This window comes from Bos grunniens, chromosome 2 (genome assembly GCF_055505025.1).
Source record: "Bos grunniens cultivar Pamir isolate PY7600 chromosome 2, Bosgru_T2T1.0, whole genome shotgun sequence".
NCBI classification, from domain to species: Eukaryota; Metazoa; Chordata; class Mammalia; order Artiodactyla; family Bovidae; genus Bos; species Bos grunniens.
The window spans coordinates 131875191-131890386 of NC_141166.1; the positions used below are offsets into that span (position 1 = coordinate 131875191).

Consider the following 15196-nt stretch of genomic DNA (forward strand, 5'->3'; position numbering starts at 1 on the left):
CCCAGGAGGAGGTGTCTGGTTGCAAGGAGACTTTAAGGAAAGAGGGGATTTCCCACGAGGGCAGGGAGACCCCCATGAAGCCAAACATAGGTTGTGCCCCAGTCATGATGAAGTAGGCTGCTACTGCTCCCCTTGCCCTGACTCTCCAGGTCTTCGTGGTCTGTCTGTCTCTGTACGTCTACATCTTTCTCCTCATCAGCCTCCTCTGCTTTAAGTTCAGACATGTGTATCTAAGCTCTGGCTTCAAACCCTGTGAGTCCTGTGCTCAGTGGAATAAGACTGATGCCCCACTCCTGCAGGCTTGGGGAGAGAATCTGTTTGACTCCTGGGTCAGGGGACTTCCTGGTACTCTCACCAGAGGTCAGCAGGGCAGAGTCACATGAGCTGTGCAAGGGCTGGACTCTGAGGAGTGTGGTCAAGTCCTCCAAGGAGGAAGTGGGCTTTGGAAGAAGCGGGGTATTTCTAGGACAGGAAGGAAGATGCGTGATAAGGGCTGATGGACCGCAGCGCCAGGGCCAAGGTTCCAGGTCAAACCCTTTACTTCTGCTCCTGCCCTTTCTGACATACTGGTCACAAACGGACTGCAGACTTTCCACAATTCTGTTGACTTTTCTCACTTGCTCACAAAAGTAGGTGAGAGGTGCCCGAAGTGCTGGAAAGACCTGAGTTCTAATCCAGACCTGCCATTTACAGGCTCCGTGAATTTGGTCCAATGACAAAAGATTTCTGAGTGTCCTCATCTGCAAAATTGAGGTTATGGAAGTAGCAATGTGCAGCTGTGTGTGGTGGGAGAGGGTGACAGTTAGGGGAGCAGCTGGAGCTGAGGGTTTAGCTGAGTATTGGCACCCATGTGGTAGAGAGCCTGAGAGGCAAATCTTTTACTGTTTTTACATCACATCACGATGTTATCAGGAAGGCAGGCCATTGAATAAGTAACAATGTTTCTCTTATGCTGACACATAAAATAGACGCATCTTGTAACTAATGGCATCCTGCATGCATGCTAAGCCGCTCAGTTGTGTCTGACTCTTTGTGACCCTGTGGACTGTAGCCCGCCAGGTTCCTCTGTCCATGGGATTCTCCAGGCAAGGATACTGGAGTAGGTTGCCATATCCTTCTTCAGGGGACACTCCCAACCCAGGGATCAAACCCGTATCTCTTATGTCTCCTGCATCGGCAGGTGTGTGTGTGTGTGTGTGTTTTACCACTAGCGCCACCTGGGAAGCCCAGTGGCATCTTAGATTTGGTGAAATAACATTATCAGTTGTGCTGATCTGAGGCAAACGGCAATAGCACTGGGTAAAAATGTCCTCATCTGTGAAAAGGGGACAGTGTCCCTCCTTTAGCCAGCTGCTCTGAGGCTACAACGAGGCCATGGCTGGAGGTGCCTGCCCTCGCCTCCCTCCCACTGCTGGGGCACAGGGGGCTTGGGGCAAACAGAGCTGTCCTGAGCCGGGAACTTGTTTGTTTATCTGTGCAGGGGGAGGCCTCTGCACCAAGGGCCAAGCAAATATTTGTGGTTGTGGATTAACTCGAGTTCCAGGCTGTCATGGCGGCAGGAGGGCAACCTTGCAGTTTCTCCGTGGCCCACCCCAGTAAGTCCCCTTCGAGGCAGGTCTGTGACAGGGGCTGGAGGAAGGGAGCAGGCCTGAAGGTGGGATCTTCTCGCCAGGGTTCGAGAAGCTGGCTGGAGCTTGGCGTAAGGAAATCGCAGCTCTGCCAGCAGCCAGGCCAAAGCTCTGGTTGGCATTCCTCGGGCTTGGGTGCCATGGTTCCCAGGGGCTTTCTTCCCAGACTCTGAGGGAGGTGGGAGTTGGCTGAGGGCCTCCAGATCTGAGCCATCATCAGAGGCAGCTGGAGCCCCGGGGTGACCAGGGGTGCCCGTCCCACCCCCACTTCTACTTCTAAACCCTTTAAACAAAAGTCAGAACTAGCCTCAGAGGGAGTCAGCAAAGGTGGGAGGGGAAGGTGGGAGGTGAGCAGGGAGGGGGTGCTGGTGGGGCACCCCCTCAGCCTGGGGGGCAGCGGGGCGCCTAGGTTTCTGGCCTGAAGTGCTATGTCTGTGGCCCCAATCTGTGGCCTTGGGGCTCGCCTGGTGGTTTGGGGCAGGGGTTAAAGTTCCAGGTCTGGAGCCACACGGGCCTGAGCTTGAGTACTAACTCTTCCACTTCCTGGTTGGGAGTGTTTGATGTGTGACTTCTCTCCTGCGAGCCTCAATCCCCGCTCTGTGAAATGGGGTGACACCGTGAACACCTCTCTCTCGAGTGGTGGTGAGCCTCAGCTGACATACTAGTAGCTCGAGCTTACTGAGCATTTGCTATGCACAAACCTATTCAACAGCTTTATGTAGATTAACTCATTTAATTCTCACAAGAACCAGATAAGGCAGAAATACAGTTTTCCCATCCATTTTACAAACGAGGAGACGGAGGAGCAGTAAGGGGTCTTGCCCAGCAACCCTGTCCTGGAGCTGGGATTCGCTCTGACTTGGTGACCCGCCCTCTGAACCAGGTACAAATTGCTTGAAAGGCACCATGAGTGTCCAGTAAATGTTAGTTATTACTCTTGGCCTGACTTGTAGACTGGCAGAGGCACCACCCCCAAGCCCTCATCAGGGGAGGGCACAAACCCTTCAGTGCCGAGTCCCCTTTGATCTTCCCCAGGTTGCTGCCCCTTCCACTTCCTCTCTTCACCCTGCAGACTCAGGGCGTGTGACTTTAGCTCTGTATAGAGAAGCGGACCCCTGGGACCCCTGACCCCAGCTTCTGCCCTGGCGACCAGCGCGCTCACACACACACACACACACACACACACAGAGGCTTGTTCACTCAGCTCCCATGGTGGGGGCAGGGCGTGGCGGTGGGCAGAGTGGGACCTGGTGGGGCTGCTGGAAGCTCAGAAGTCCTCCTCAGACAGGTGGCTGCAGCTTCAGAATGTGGCAGCTTACAAGCCTCTTACTGTTCGTGACCATCTGGGGAATTTCCAGCACACCAGCTCCTCCTGGTAAGGCCATGCTCCCCTTCCCCGCTCCCTGGGACCCTCGGGGTCTTCATACCTTTCTCCATCTCCTCTGAGCCTCAGGGTGAGGTGTGAACAGGGAGGACGTGAGTGAGGGCAAGAGCAGCAGGGCATGCAGGGTCTGAGTACTGAGATGATGACCCCCTGGGGCACGCCCTTCCTCCTCCCTGGGGGAGAGTGGTCACACAGTCCCCTGGCTTTCCCTCTCCACTACTCCCTCCCTCAACTGTGTAAACTCCAGGCCCAGCTGCCACCCATCCTACCCCAGGGCAGTCTCTCCTCCTAAAATGCTCATCTGCTGCCCTGCGAACTGGAGGCCAGAATGCAGGGGGAGGGGAAGCCTGTGGGAGACATGAGCTGCCTGGCTTATTAGGCAAGCCATTCCCCCACCTTCTGGGGCCGCAACAGGCTGTTTCTTACATTTCTGCCTCTTCTTGAGTGGCTGGTCTGCCTGGGGTGCCTTCCTCCCCACCCCCAACCCTGGTCCATGTGGCTCCTAAGGCCAGACTCAGTTCCAGCACATCTTCCTTCCCCAAGGATGCCCTTCCTGGCCACGGCATCCTGGAGTCTCTCTTTTACACTACCCAACTCGGTCCCTCCACCGCAGCTATCCCCCTGCATCCAAGGCAGACACCTTTCAGAGCCTGGGGATATAATGGTGCTCCCTGGGTGGCTGCGCTGCTGTTGTCCAGGTGTTCCTGCCCAAGGGGAAGGGCATGGGAAAGTCATCATGGGGTGGGGGAGGGGAGAGCAGGGAGGCTGGAGGGAGGGAGTCAAGATAGGGTGCCTCAAGGGGTACTTGGAGAACAATGAGGCCCATTTAACTCTGCAGTTGAACAATACCAAGAGGAGTGAAAGTCGCTCAGTAGCATCAGACTCTTTGTGACCCCACGGACTATAGCCTGCCCGGCTCCTCTGTCTATGGAATTCTCCAGGCCAGAATACTGGAGTAGGTTGCTTTTCCCTTCTCCAGGGGATCTTCCTGACCCAGGAATGGAACCAGGGTCTCCTGCACTGCAGGCGGGTTCTACCAGCTGAGCCACCAGGGAAGCCCAGTAATAGTAGTAGCACGTGGCACTGGTCACTGGCTGCTCATTTCTGCGCTTGGCACTGTCCTAAGTGTTTTACTTGATTATCTCATCCTCATCTTTTGATGAATAAACCAAAGTGAAGAGAGGTAAAGGCTTGCTCAAGGTCACATGGAGATTGGGTTGGGTCTGTCTGTTTTAGCACACGCACTCCGAATGGTCAAGTGTCCTGTCCTCAGATGACCTGTCACCTCCTTCGGGAGAAGGAAGCGTGCAGGGAAGGAGGGGAACCAAGATGCAAACCTGCCCAGGGTCTCTCCCCAGTGGGGGCCCCTCACGGCAGGCCCCCCACCAAAGTCAGCTCCCCGTCCCCATCCCAGACTCAGTGTTCTCCAGCAGCCAGCGTGCCCACCAAGTGCTGCGGATCCGCAAACGTGCCAACTCCTTCCTGGAGGAGCTGCGGCCCGGCAACGTGGAGCGTGAGTGCTCAGAGGAGGTCTGTGAGTTCGAGGAAGCTCGGGAGATTTTCCAAAACACGGAAGACACAGTAAGGCCGCCCGACTGGGTGCAGAGCATGAGGCTCAGGGGTGGGACCTGGAGGAGCAGCCTGGGGTCCTTGGGAGGTGGGCAGTGGATGCCAGCCCCTTGCCCTCCCAGCTTGCTGGGGTGCAGCCGTGGCGTAAATGGCCCTACGGTCTTGGTCAGGGCACACAGGACTCCAAAAAACAACTCTGCAATGAGCATGAAGAGTCTGGGAAGCTTTGGGCTGGGTTCCCACTCAGTCCCACAGGAGGCAGTTCAGCCCCTGTTCACCTGCAACTGGCCACCACTGCCTCCTTCTCCTCTCTCCCTGTGGCCAAAAGGCCACCACTGCTTCCACGCCGCACCCCTGCTTAACTGCTCATCAGGTGACCCAAGACTCTGATGTCTCTGCACACACACCCACTCTGTGCCTCAGAATCTCCAGGGCTGAAATCTGGTTGCTCAGGGCATCTAAAGAAAGGGTCTGTCCTCTGTACCCCAGAGCTCCGTGGTGGAGACCCTGAGGCGCACTCGGTAGGGGAGGTCGCTTCCTGATACAAGGCTCAGACCCTCTCCAGCTTCAAGAGCTCACTTTAGCTTCTAGGACCTGGGGGCTGTGCCATCACCTGGGGGGCCCTCGAGCTGTCTGTAGGCATGCCCTCCCACTCAGGGCTTTCAGGGCTGAAGGGGGAACTCTGGGCGGCTTTTTCTCTTGCCCTCCTCTACCACGTCCTTGATTAGATCCCCACGGACTCTTTCCTCAAATGGCCTCTTCAGCAGACGCCTAGGTGGCTTTCTGCAGGCATGGCCTGGGCACATCACACCCACCTAACCCGAGTCTCCAGCTGGGGGCTTGTGGCCTGGGCATCAAGCAGTGGATCTCAGGGAATGGTGGTCCCAGCCCAGCAGCAGAAGTGCCACCAGGATGGTGGTTCAGTCACCAAGTCTTGTCCAACTCTTGTGACCCCATGGACTGTAGCCCGCCAGGCCCCTCTGTCCATGGGGTTTTCCAGGCAAGAATACTATAGTGGGTTGCCTGACCCAGGGATCGTACTCAGGTCTCCCGAATTCATGGCAGATTCTTCACCAAGTCACCAGGGAAGCCCAAGCCTGGTTACAAAAGCAGACTTCTTGAACTAGCAAGCTGTGTCTCACCTCCAATGTCCTTCTGGTCACTCAGCTCTGAGCACACCGGTTCAGGGAGACCAGACAGGCTGAGAAAGGAGGGAGGGGCTGGAAAGAGACAGAGCAGGGCACTCCGGGGGTGGGGGAGCTTTTGGGTCCCTTCTGCTGCAGTGGCTGCCTTGGTGGCTTGCCCAGAGCAAGCTTCCAGGGCACGGGGGTCAGGTATGGGATGTGGAGATCGCCAGAGAGGCAAGGAGGAGCCTGGCATTTCTCAGGATACAGCTGCCTCCCCGCCCCGCCCCTCCTCGGCTAAGGGGGTTGACTCCTCCTTGTGTGGGATAATCGCTCCCCTGCCCGCTTAGAGGCTGCTCTGCTGGACGTGGGCCAGCGCGGGGAGGGGTCCCAGGGGCTCCCCATTTACACAGGCGGGCTGACGGCCCCTGATGCTGCCACTTCTCTCCGCAGATGGCCTTCTGGTCCAAGTATAGCGGTGAGTGCGCTCCAGTCCTCGGGCCGCCATACCTGTGCCCCTCGGGGGTCTCCGGGTCGCTGAGGAACCGGGAGCGGGCTGGCGGCCCGGGTGACGCCCTCTTCACCCCTCGTCGCAGACGGGGACCAGTGCGAGGACCGGCCCTCAGGGAGCCCGTGCGACCTCCCATGCTGCGGACGCGGCAAGTGCATCGATGGCCTGGGCGGCTTCCGCTGCGACTGCGCGGAGGGCTGGGAGGGCCGCTTCTGCTTGCACGGTGAGGGGGCGGGGGCGGCGGGGCGGGGACCTTCCCAGGCCCTTGGCCGGCGGGGCGCGTAGAGCCTCGGCGCCCTCGCGGTGCCCTCCGTGTCTGCCCAGAGGTGCGCTTCTCCAACTGCTCGGCGGAAAACGGCGGCTGCGCCCACTACTGCATGGAGGAGGAGGGCCGGCGCCACTGCAGCTGCGCGCCCGGCTACCGGCTGGAGGACGACCACCAGCTCTGCGTGTCCAAGGGTGAGCTCCCTCAACGGGGACCGCACGGGATCCCCGGGCGGTGAGCGAGCCACCGGGCTGAGCCCTAGGCAAGGGAGTGGGAGACGGAGGGTGTCCCCGACGGGTGTCGCGGGTGTCCTGCCCGCTCTTTCCTTCTCTTGCCCAACTTTCTCCAGGGGCCACTGCTCACCTGGGGGACGCCTCCTGGGGCAGGAGCACAGAGGTAGCTCCTCGGATGAGCGGATGTAGAGGGCGCGCCTCCAGCACCCTCCGCATCTATCCTGTGTGTGCTCAGTCGTGTCTGACTCTTTGCGACCCCGTGGACTGTAGCCCACCAGGCTCCTCTGTCCCTGGAAGAATCTTGCCTCTGTCCCAGGCAAGAATCCTGGAGCACGTTGCTATTTCCTTCTCCAGATTCTTCACCAGCTGAGCCACCGTCTTGGATGGCTTTACACCTCCCTTTACCGCTGGCTTCTCTGAAGAGAGCGCAACCTTCTTTTCTGTTTTCCTTTTTATACATTTTAATTTCTATCAGAGTTATATACTTACACAACAATCGGAGTTTGGCGACTCTTACCATGAATTTCAGCAGGTCGTTCCTCAGTGTGGATCTTCTTTCATTCACTGTGTAGCGCCTTTTTCATGTGGAAATTCACATCTTCTACTTCTAGGAATATTTCTTTCGTTATTTTCTTGATGGCTTGACCTTCCTGCTTTCTCTGTTCTCCGTTTCTGCGTCTTCTAATCGGATCTCTTCCCCCGGGGCTGATTTTCTAGTTTTATGATCTCTTCTATTTTCCATCTCTTTGATTCTGTGTTCTTCGTTTGGAGAACTTACCAGGACTCTATAGTCCAGTCCTTTTATAGTCCTTTTACTGAAGAAAAAAAAAAAAAAAAAAAAACAGAAAATCTAACTTTTCCTTTTGAAGCAATTAGAGAGTCACAGGAAGTTTCAAAGAAATGCCTGGTGAGCCTGTTGGCCAGTGGCCTTTTCTGTGAGACCATCTGAAGGCTCAGGTCACTGACAAAACCCTGTTGCTCAGATTCTTAGGTCTTTAGGCCATTTTCTGAGAGGAATCATCCAAACTCATGCTTGGGTGGTCCCAGCCTGGCTTCCAGCCCCTTGTGGGGGTGCAGGGGAGAGGAGCTGGCAGTTGCCCAGTCTGCACGTGTCTGCGTGACTTTCTCTGGCCAGCCTTGTGTATCAGTCTTTCCTGTGGCGTCTCCTTGAGTCCTGAGCTCACAGTCTCTGGTTCACCCTCTTCAGAGAATATACCTAGGGTCTTCTGCAGGGATCAGAGAGGACAGTCAAGTCACTGATGAGGGGTCGAGACAGAAGCCTAGGGCTCTAGCAGTTTCTTTGACAAACTCTCAACATTCCTGCCATACTACCTGCACAGCTTCCTCAGACACACATGGAGGCTTCCTGGGCATCTCTGGGGCTAAGCAGCCTGCTACTGCATCTCCTACGACTGGCTGAGGTTTCGGCTTCCTCAGACGACCAAGTCAGTCACAATGCCCCTCGGCTTCTGGAGCTTTGTTGCTATTGTCTCATCTCCATTTGCTGTCACTGTTCAGTCTCCCTGCTGATGGCTTCCTCTTGCTCCTGCAAGTCTGAATCTCTCCAGCCAGTGTGAAGGGCCCTGGCCTCAGTTCTGTTCTATGCTCTCTCTTCCTGGCAGAGGACCACACAACTGTGCTCAGAGCCACTTTGAGGCTCTCCAGGAGTGCCCACCTCCACCTACCCATGAGTTCTTACCTCTGTTAGGAGCTCGGTAACATCCTAGCGTGAGAGCTCACTGCGCGTCCCAGAGATTACTCCCAACAGCCCTGGTGTGTACTGAACTCCTAGAACTTGAACAAGCTGCCTCAGGACAGGCCACAGGTTAGAGATGCTGCTTGGTCTGACTCTTGCCGTTAAGTGGCACTGTTTGTTAACCGACTGACTGACCTGAGGGGCTTTGCAAGTTGATAGAACTACATGTCTAAGCATCATTTATCCTGCTGCTACTGCTGCTAAGTCACTTCAGTCGTGTCCGACTCTGTGCGACCCCATAGATGGCAGCCCACCAGGCTCCCCCATCCCTGGGATTCTCCAGGCAAGAACAGTGGAGTGGGTTGCCATTTCCTTCTCCAATGCATGAAAGTGAAAAGTCAAAGTGAAGTCACTCAGTCGTCTCCGACTCTTAGCGACCTCATGGACCGCAGCCTTCCAGGCTCCTCTGTCCATGGGATTTTCCAGGCAAGAGTGCTGGAGTGGGGTGCCATTGCCTTCTCCATTTATCCTACAAGGCAGCAAATGAGGCTGCTGGCAGGAGGTGGGCAGACATGGGGGGCAGTCTTGGGAGCAGTTGCCTGGCAGGCACTCAGCTGCTTTCTCCTGCTTTCAGTGACGTTCCCTTGTGGGAGGCTAGGGAAGCGAATGGAGAAGAAACGCAAGACCTTGAAACGTGACACAAACCAAGTCGACCAAAAAGACCAGTTGGATCCACGGATTGTCGATGGGCAGGAGGCTGGATGGGGAGAGAGCCCCTGGCAGGTGAGAGGAGAGGCAGTAGTCCACCATCTGGGTCAGGAGTCACTGAGCCCAGTTCCTGTTCTGGAGGCACCAGTGGGGAGGGAAGTGAGCCTTTGCTCGGGGTGGGGAGAGGCAGTGCTAAGGGTAGAGGGTCCCAAAGAAAGATGGTGCTAACCTGATGAGAGAGGAGCAGTTGGGCAGGGTGGAGTGGGCACAGGTGTTTGTATCTACAGCACCCTTGGGTGCAGAGCAATCAGGAAGAAGTATAGCTTTAAAAATCAGCTGGAAAGATAATGCTGTGCTGGTGGTGTTTCAGGCAGAGGCCTGCCTGAGGGGAGCAGCGTTTGCATAGCAAAAGGCTAGGAGGGAGGGTTGACCCCTGAGTCCCTCTCCAGCTTCCCCATGGAAACTAACACTTACTTGATGTCTGACTCCCAGGCACTGGGGGTTAGGGTCCCCAGAGATCAATAACCTGGGGACTGGTAGGTCTTGGGGATCTCACCCCTAGGAAGGTCAGGATCCTAAACACACGGCAACCCAATGGGACCAGAGCTGGGATGGCTGGCAGGACAGGGGCTGAGGGAACCTGGAGGGGGACCCCCAAGGGCTCTGGGGGGCCTCAAAGGCTACCCGGGGGACTCGAGGCCCAGCCTTAGCCATCAAGGGTAGGAAAGACTCTTTGCATGCTGCTGAGGGTGATTATAGGAACAGCATGGGCAAATGTGGGGAGACACCCTGGAGCAGGCAAACTCTTATCAAACGTGCAGAGGAGAAAGTGCCCAAAAGTCCATGCTGTGTGACCAGGGAACCCAGGAAAGACCTACTTATGCAGCCAGTGTGTTGAGCTTGAGAACCATACATAGGGCTGTGACAAGACCCCAGAGGCCTAAGCGGAGCTGTCAGAAAGCTGTGTTGTGAAGTTGCTGCCCACCCCCCCCCCCCCACCGACTCTTCCAGGCAGTGCTGCTGGACTCCAAGAAGAAGCTGGTCTGTGGGGCAGTGCTAATCCACGTCTCCTGGGTGCTGACGGTGGCCCACTGCTTGGACAGCCGCAAGAAGCTCATCGTCAGGCTCGGTGCGGGCTGGAAGCAGGCGGGAGGGTGGCCGGGTTTGGGGAGCCTGGTCTCTGGGGGGCTTGAACCCATGAAGAAGGCATCTGGTGGGAAGAGGGCTGTGTGCTCCCAGCCCGCCCCTCCCATGGTGGGAGTTTAGACACCACAGCACCAGGTAAGTTTGCACGTAAGGGGTTCTCTTTGAATCTGGTGGCCAGGTGTTTACATATGTGTGTTTGCAAGTGAGGGGGTTACACACATACTGTGTCTTCACTCTCACTGTGTGGAGCAGGCTCTGTGTATGTATCTACAGCACGCTTGGGTGCAGAGACCCAGGAGGTGTCCACATGGCCTGGCCTCAGGGCTGCACTTCACACGGATTGACAGGGATCGACTGTGCAGTGGGAGCCCTGGCATCTGCCACAGCAGCCAGTTGCTCCCCTGCAACAGCCCAGGGCTCCCCAAGCCTGGGTCCCACTCTACCAATTTCTGGGGGTGGCGGCTCTCACTCCAACCATCATGCAAAAAGAAGGAAAAAGATATGTATTGAGAATGACTGACCAGACCCACACTCTCTGCCATTATGTCCAGCACAACCAAAGGCCAGTGGGCTCCCATGGGGCTGGGCTTGGAATAAGAGCCCCACCCCCACTTACTAGGTGCTACCTGCCTCGCCTGAGAAGACCTTGTGTCTTATGTGTGATCCAGATCTTTCTTCCCTGGTTAGAGCCTGTGTGCAGCTGGCCCTCCTCTGGGTCCTGCTGCTCCTGCCCTGCCCCCACTTCAGCAGGCACCCCATTTTCTCTTTGAGGCTCTGGTCTATGTCCCAGGTTTCCAGGGAGCTTCCCTGCTGACTGCCCACTGCTGGTCACTGCCCAAGCCTCACTGCTGCATCTCTGAGCCAGTCCTGAATTCAGACCAGTGTTTGCCCCTTTATGATGGACACTCGTGGGCTGTTAACCTTGATAGGGACCTGAGGCACAGCCCTGTGGCCCAGGACCTGCCAGGAATGCATGGTGACCACTCCCACTGTGGACGCATTCCCTGCCATCCACGAGGGCCCACAGGAGCAGGGCAGTCCTGCTAGCTTCAGTGGGGCCCCTGGAGAAGGACGTTCCCCCAGGCTCACTCTGACAGCCCCACTCCCTGCAGGGGAGTATGACATGCGGCGCTGGGAGAGCTGGGAGGTGGACCTGGACATCAAGGAGGTCATCATCCACCCTAACTATACCAAGAGCACCAGTGACAACGACATCGCCCTGCTCCGCCTGGCCAAGCCTGCCACTCTTTCGCAGACCATTGTGCCCATCTGTCTCCCGGATAGTGGCCTCTCTGAGCGCAAGCTCACCCAGGTCGGCCAGGAGACTGTGGTGACAGGCTGGGGCTACCGTGACGAGACCAAGAGAAACCGCACCTTCGTCCTCAGCTTCATCAAGGTCCCTGTGGTCCCGTACAATGCATGTGTCCATGCCATGGAAAACAAGATCTCTGAGAACATGCTGTGCGCTGGTATCCTCGGGGACCCGAGGGATGCCTGTGAGGGCGACAGTGGGGGGCCTATGGTCACCTTCTTCCGTGGCACCTGGTTCCTGGTGGGCCTGGTGAGCTGGGGCGAGGGCTGTGGGCGCCTCTACAACTACGGCGTTTACACCAAAGTCAGCCGTTACCTTGACTGGATCTACGGCCACATCAAAGCTCAGGAGGCCCCTCTTGAGAGCCAGGTGCCTTAGCATCCCCCGTCACTTGTGTCTGGGCCCCAGAGGACACCCTTGGATAGGGGCTGGATTGTTGAATGGCAAGATGGTGGACATTAAAAAGGGCTTGCTGCAAGCACACCAGCTATGGCTCTGTCTTTTCAACCCTTTTCTGGGCTGCTCTGGAGGGAAGGATTTTTGGAGCATCTACTGCGTGCCCCACACTTTATGAACAGAATCTTATTTAACTCCTACAGCACCTCTGTGGGGTAGAAAGGAGCGTATCTGAGGTTTGTGGCATCTGAAGCTGGTAACATATAGGAGAGCTCGCTTAATGAAAAAGAACACAAAATGGGACTACAAAAGTGTGAGAGCCCCTTCCAGGACTTTGGAAGGAGCTTGTGTGAGTCAGGGATCCTGATCCAGAGTAAATCCACCTCTGAAGGTAGAGATTGCAGCTCATACTGTATGGGAAGAAACAGGTTCAGGAAGTTTTGCATTGTGAAGCCAAGATCCAAACTGGTCTGACTTCCATCGGGCTGCCCCCCTCTCTTCCTGCTGGCTATGGAGGCCAGCATCGGCCTGGTGTGAGGAGGAGCCAGAGACCCAGAGGGGTTGGTTGAGTCCAGAATGAGCTCATACTGTAAGTGGTGATGCTGTTTAAGAACAATGTCACACAATCAATAAACAAGAGGCTCTGTCTTGACCTGGCCTTATAGGCGTACCTGAATGAGACAGAGAAGTAAGTTAGGATGCACCCAACAGAAAGGGATAGTGGTGAGATAAAGCCAAAACAATTAGTCTAAAGTCATCAGATTAGTCTAACTCTACGTATGCCTCAGGCAAGTTACTTCTGTTTTCTGGGCATTAGTAAAATGAAGATTAGATTGTCAGCAGTGGTTCTCAACCTTCACTGTACTTTTGAATCTCCTGGGGGGCTTTCAAAAACATGTCCATCCAAATTCACTTGCAGAGATTCTGGTTTAGATGATTTAGATGGGGAATCAAGACTTAGAACTCCTCAGCTCATTTTAATGTGTGACTAGGTTTGAAAGGCACCGACCAGATGGTCTTTAATCACCTACTTGGGTAGGTGCCATGATGCTCAGGGCCAATGAATATAAAGAAAGTTCAGCACAGGGAGTTCCCTAGGGGTCCAGTGGTTAGGACTCTGAGCTTTCACTACAGTGCCCCAGGTTCACTTCCTGGTCAGGGAACTAAGATCCTGCAAGTCTCAGGGTACAGCCAAAAAAAGAGAAAAGAAACAATAAAAACAAACAACAGTATAGCACAGATCAATCAACGGTACAAGAAACCTTGACTTATGATTACACCCCGCTTCTCAGGATCACAGCTGCTGCATACAGACCAGAAGGGACACCAGGACCCACTGAATTCTCTATGTGAAACACAAGGACAGAAGCATGGTGGAGAAGAGGCCTGTAGGATCCGTCTCCTTAGGACCTGGGGAAGGGTAGGTGGGACTGCTTGGGGGTAGGAGGAAGCCTGGCCCGGGGCTGGTACCATCTGCTGATTAGTGCTTCAGGCAAGTGTTCCCAACACTCGCAGTGGGACATGACAGATTGGGAGAGTGACGGCATGCTGAGGTCTTTACCCCTGTAAAAGATTTCCTAGGTGAGTCTCCTGTCAAGGTGGTTAACTAGCATGGTAGAGAGAACTTCTGGCATCCCAGCTGGAGGAGACCTGCTGACCTGCTCTATAGTGAAACTGGTGAAAATTATTAAACATTTAAAGTTTCTAGAAATGGCCCTAGGGGCAAACAAAGTAAGAACAAAATTACAGCTTTTAAACCAGTATAAGTAAACTTGATCTGTCCATAGAAGGCAAAGAAGGAAAATAAAAGTAAATGAGCAGCATGTAAAAATTAATGGTATTTCTACATGCTAATGGTGAACATGTGGAAACCAAAATTAGTCATAATACCACTTCCAATCACTCTAAAGAAAATGAAGCTCTTAGATATTAGTTTAATAAAACATGCACCAGATCTGTGTAATGATATTTACAAAGTGCTGATGAAAGAAATTAAAGAAGACTTAAATGCATGGACAACAGAAGGTTCAGCACAGCGAAGATGCCAGTTTTCCCAAAGTTAAGCTGTAGATTTAACACAATTCCTATAAAAATCCCAACAGGTTTTTTGTAAACAAGCTTACTATTTTATGTGTGTGTATGTGGAAAATGCCTTGAATAGCTAAAATACTTTAGAAAAAGAAGAAAGAATGAGAAGGCACTCCACCCAGCGTCACGGATGATGATCTAGCTGCAGTGATGAAGACTGTGCGGCACTGGTGCAGGGAGAGACACACAGATGAATGGAAGGGAAGAGAGAATCCAGAACAGACTCACACAGCCATGGCTGTCCGATTTCTGACAAAGGTGCAAAAGCAATTTGTTAGAGGAAGGAGACCCTGTCAACATGTGGTACTGGTACAGTGTGGCATCCTTAGGCTAAAAAATAACCCCAATCTAAGTCTCACAGAAAAAATAGACAAAAATTAACTCCATATGGACTTAAATATAAAAACTGTAAAATGAAACAAGAAGAAAGTATAGTTAATGAAAACTATGGAGTAAGATGGAAATAATAAACATAATGTAACTGGGTTAAACTTACCAATTAGAAGAATTTTTTTAATAAGAAAGCTTTTTCTTTCAGAATAAAAGATAAATCTGACAATATATTATTTACAGACAACATAAAATCAAAAAACACTGAAAGATTTAAAATAAAGAATGTTAGAAATTCCTCATTGATTTGAATGAAAAGAAAGATAAGATAGTGATTTCAATAACTGATAAAATGGAAATCAATGAAAAATATCACAAACAAGAAGGATGGACATCAAATAATGATAAAAGAATCAATCATGCATAAAGATATAATCATGATAAAATAATATGTGCCTCTAACAATATAACCTCAAAATATATAATCCAACAATTGACGGAAGTGCAGGGAGAAATAAGCAATTGTACTTGGAAATTTCAAAAAATTCTCTCAAAAGCAAAAAGTTAAACAGATTAAAAGCAAATTGATATATAGAAGATTTGGACAATAAAATTAATAAGCTTTTTTTTTTTTAGCACACTAAGTTCAGTTCAGTCACTCAGTCGTGTCCAGTTCTTTGCAACCCCATGAACTGCAGCACGCCAGGCCTCCCTGTCCATCACCAACTCCCGGAGTTCACCCAAACCTATGTCCATTGTGTCAGTGATGCCATCCAACCATCTCACCCTCTGTTGTCCCCTTCTCC

The 15196-nt window shown here is 53.4% G+C and overlaps 1 protein-coding gene across 4 annotated transcripts; it reads left to right on the forward strand.

Moving 5' to 3' along the window:
• The first annotated feature begins 1534 nt into the window (after window positions 1-1534).
• Window positions 1535-12059, forward strand: PROC (protein C, inactivator of coagulation factors Va and VIIIa). 4 transcript variants are annotated; one of them, XM_086362211.1, is made up of 10 exons: window positions 1535-1595; window positions 2375-2511; window positions 2913-3003; window positions 4427-4593; window positions 6159-6183; window positions 6302-6439; window positions 6541-6675; window positions 9045-9193; window positions 10130-10247; window positions 11377-12059. In XM_086362211.1, the coding sequence occupies exons 1-10, from the start codon at window positions 1550-1552 to the stop codon at window positions 11952-11954; spliced, it is 1584 nt and encodes a 527-aa protein (XP_086218337.1). In that variant the 5' UTR covers window positions 1535-1549; the 3' UTR covers window positions 11955-12059. The 4 variants fall into 4 exon arrangements, with proteins under 4 accessions (XP_086218337.1, XP_086218365.1, XP_086218358.1 ...); XM_086362239.1 differs by having other exon boundaries at window positions 2917-3003; XM_086362232.1 differs by lacking the exon at window positions 2375-2511.
• The last annotated feature ends 3137 nt before the right edge of the window (window positions 12060-15196 follow it).

What these genes read in the sequence shown, in the direction of transcription:
- PROC (XM_086362211.1), top strand. Translation starts at nt 1,550, where the DNA reads ATGGCGGCAGGAGGGCAACCTTGCAGTTTCTCCGTGGCCCACCCCA. An exon ending in GGGCCGCTTCTGCTTGCACG is followed by an intron (nt 6,440 to 6,540) that starts GTGAGGGGGCGG and finishes GTGTCTGCCCAG; the next exon opens with AGGTGCGCTTCTCCAACTGC. An exon ending in GAAGCTCATCGTCAGGCTCG is followed by an intron (nt 10,248 to 11,376) that starts GTGCGGGCTGGA and finishes CACTCCCTGCAG; the next exon opens with GGGAGTATGACATGCGGCGC.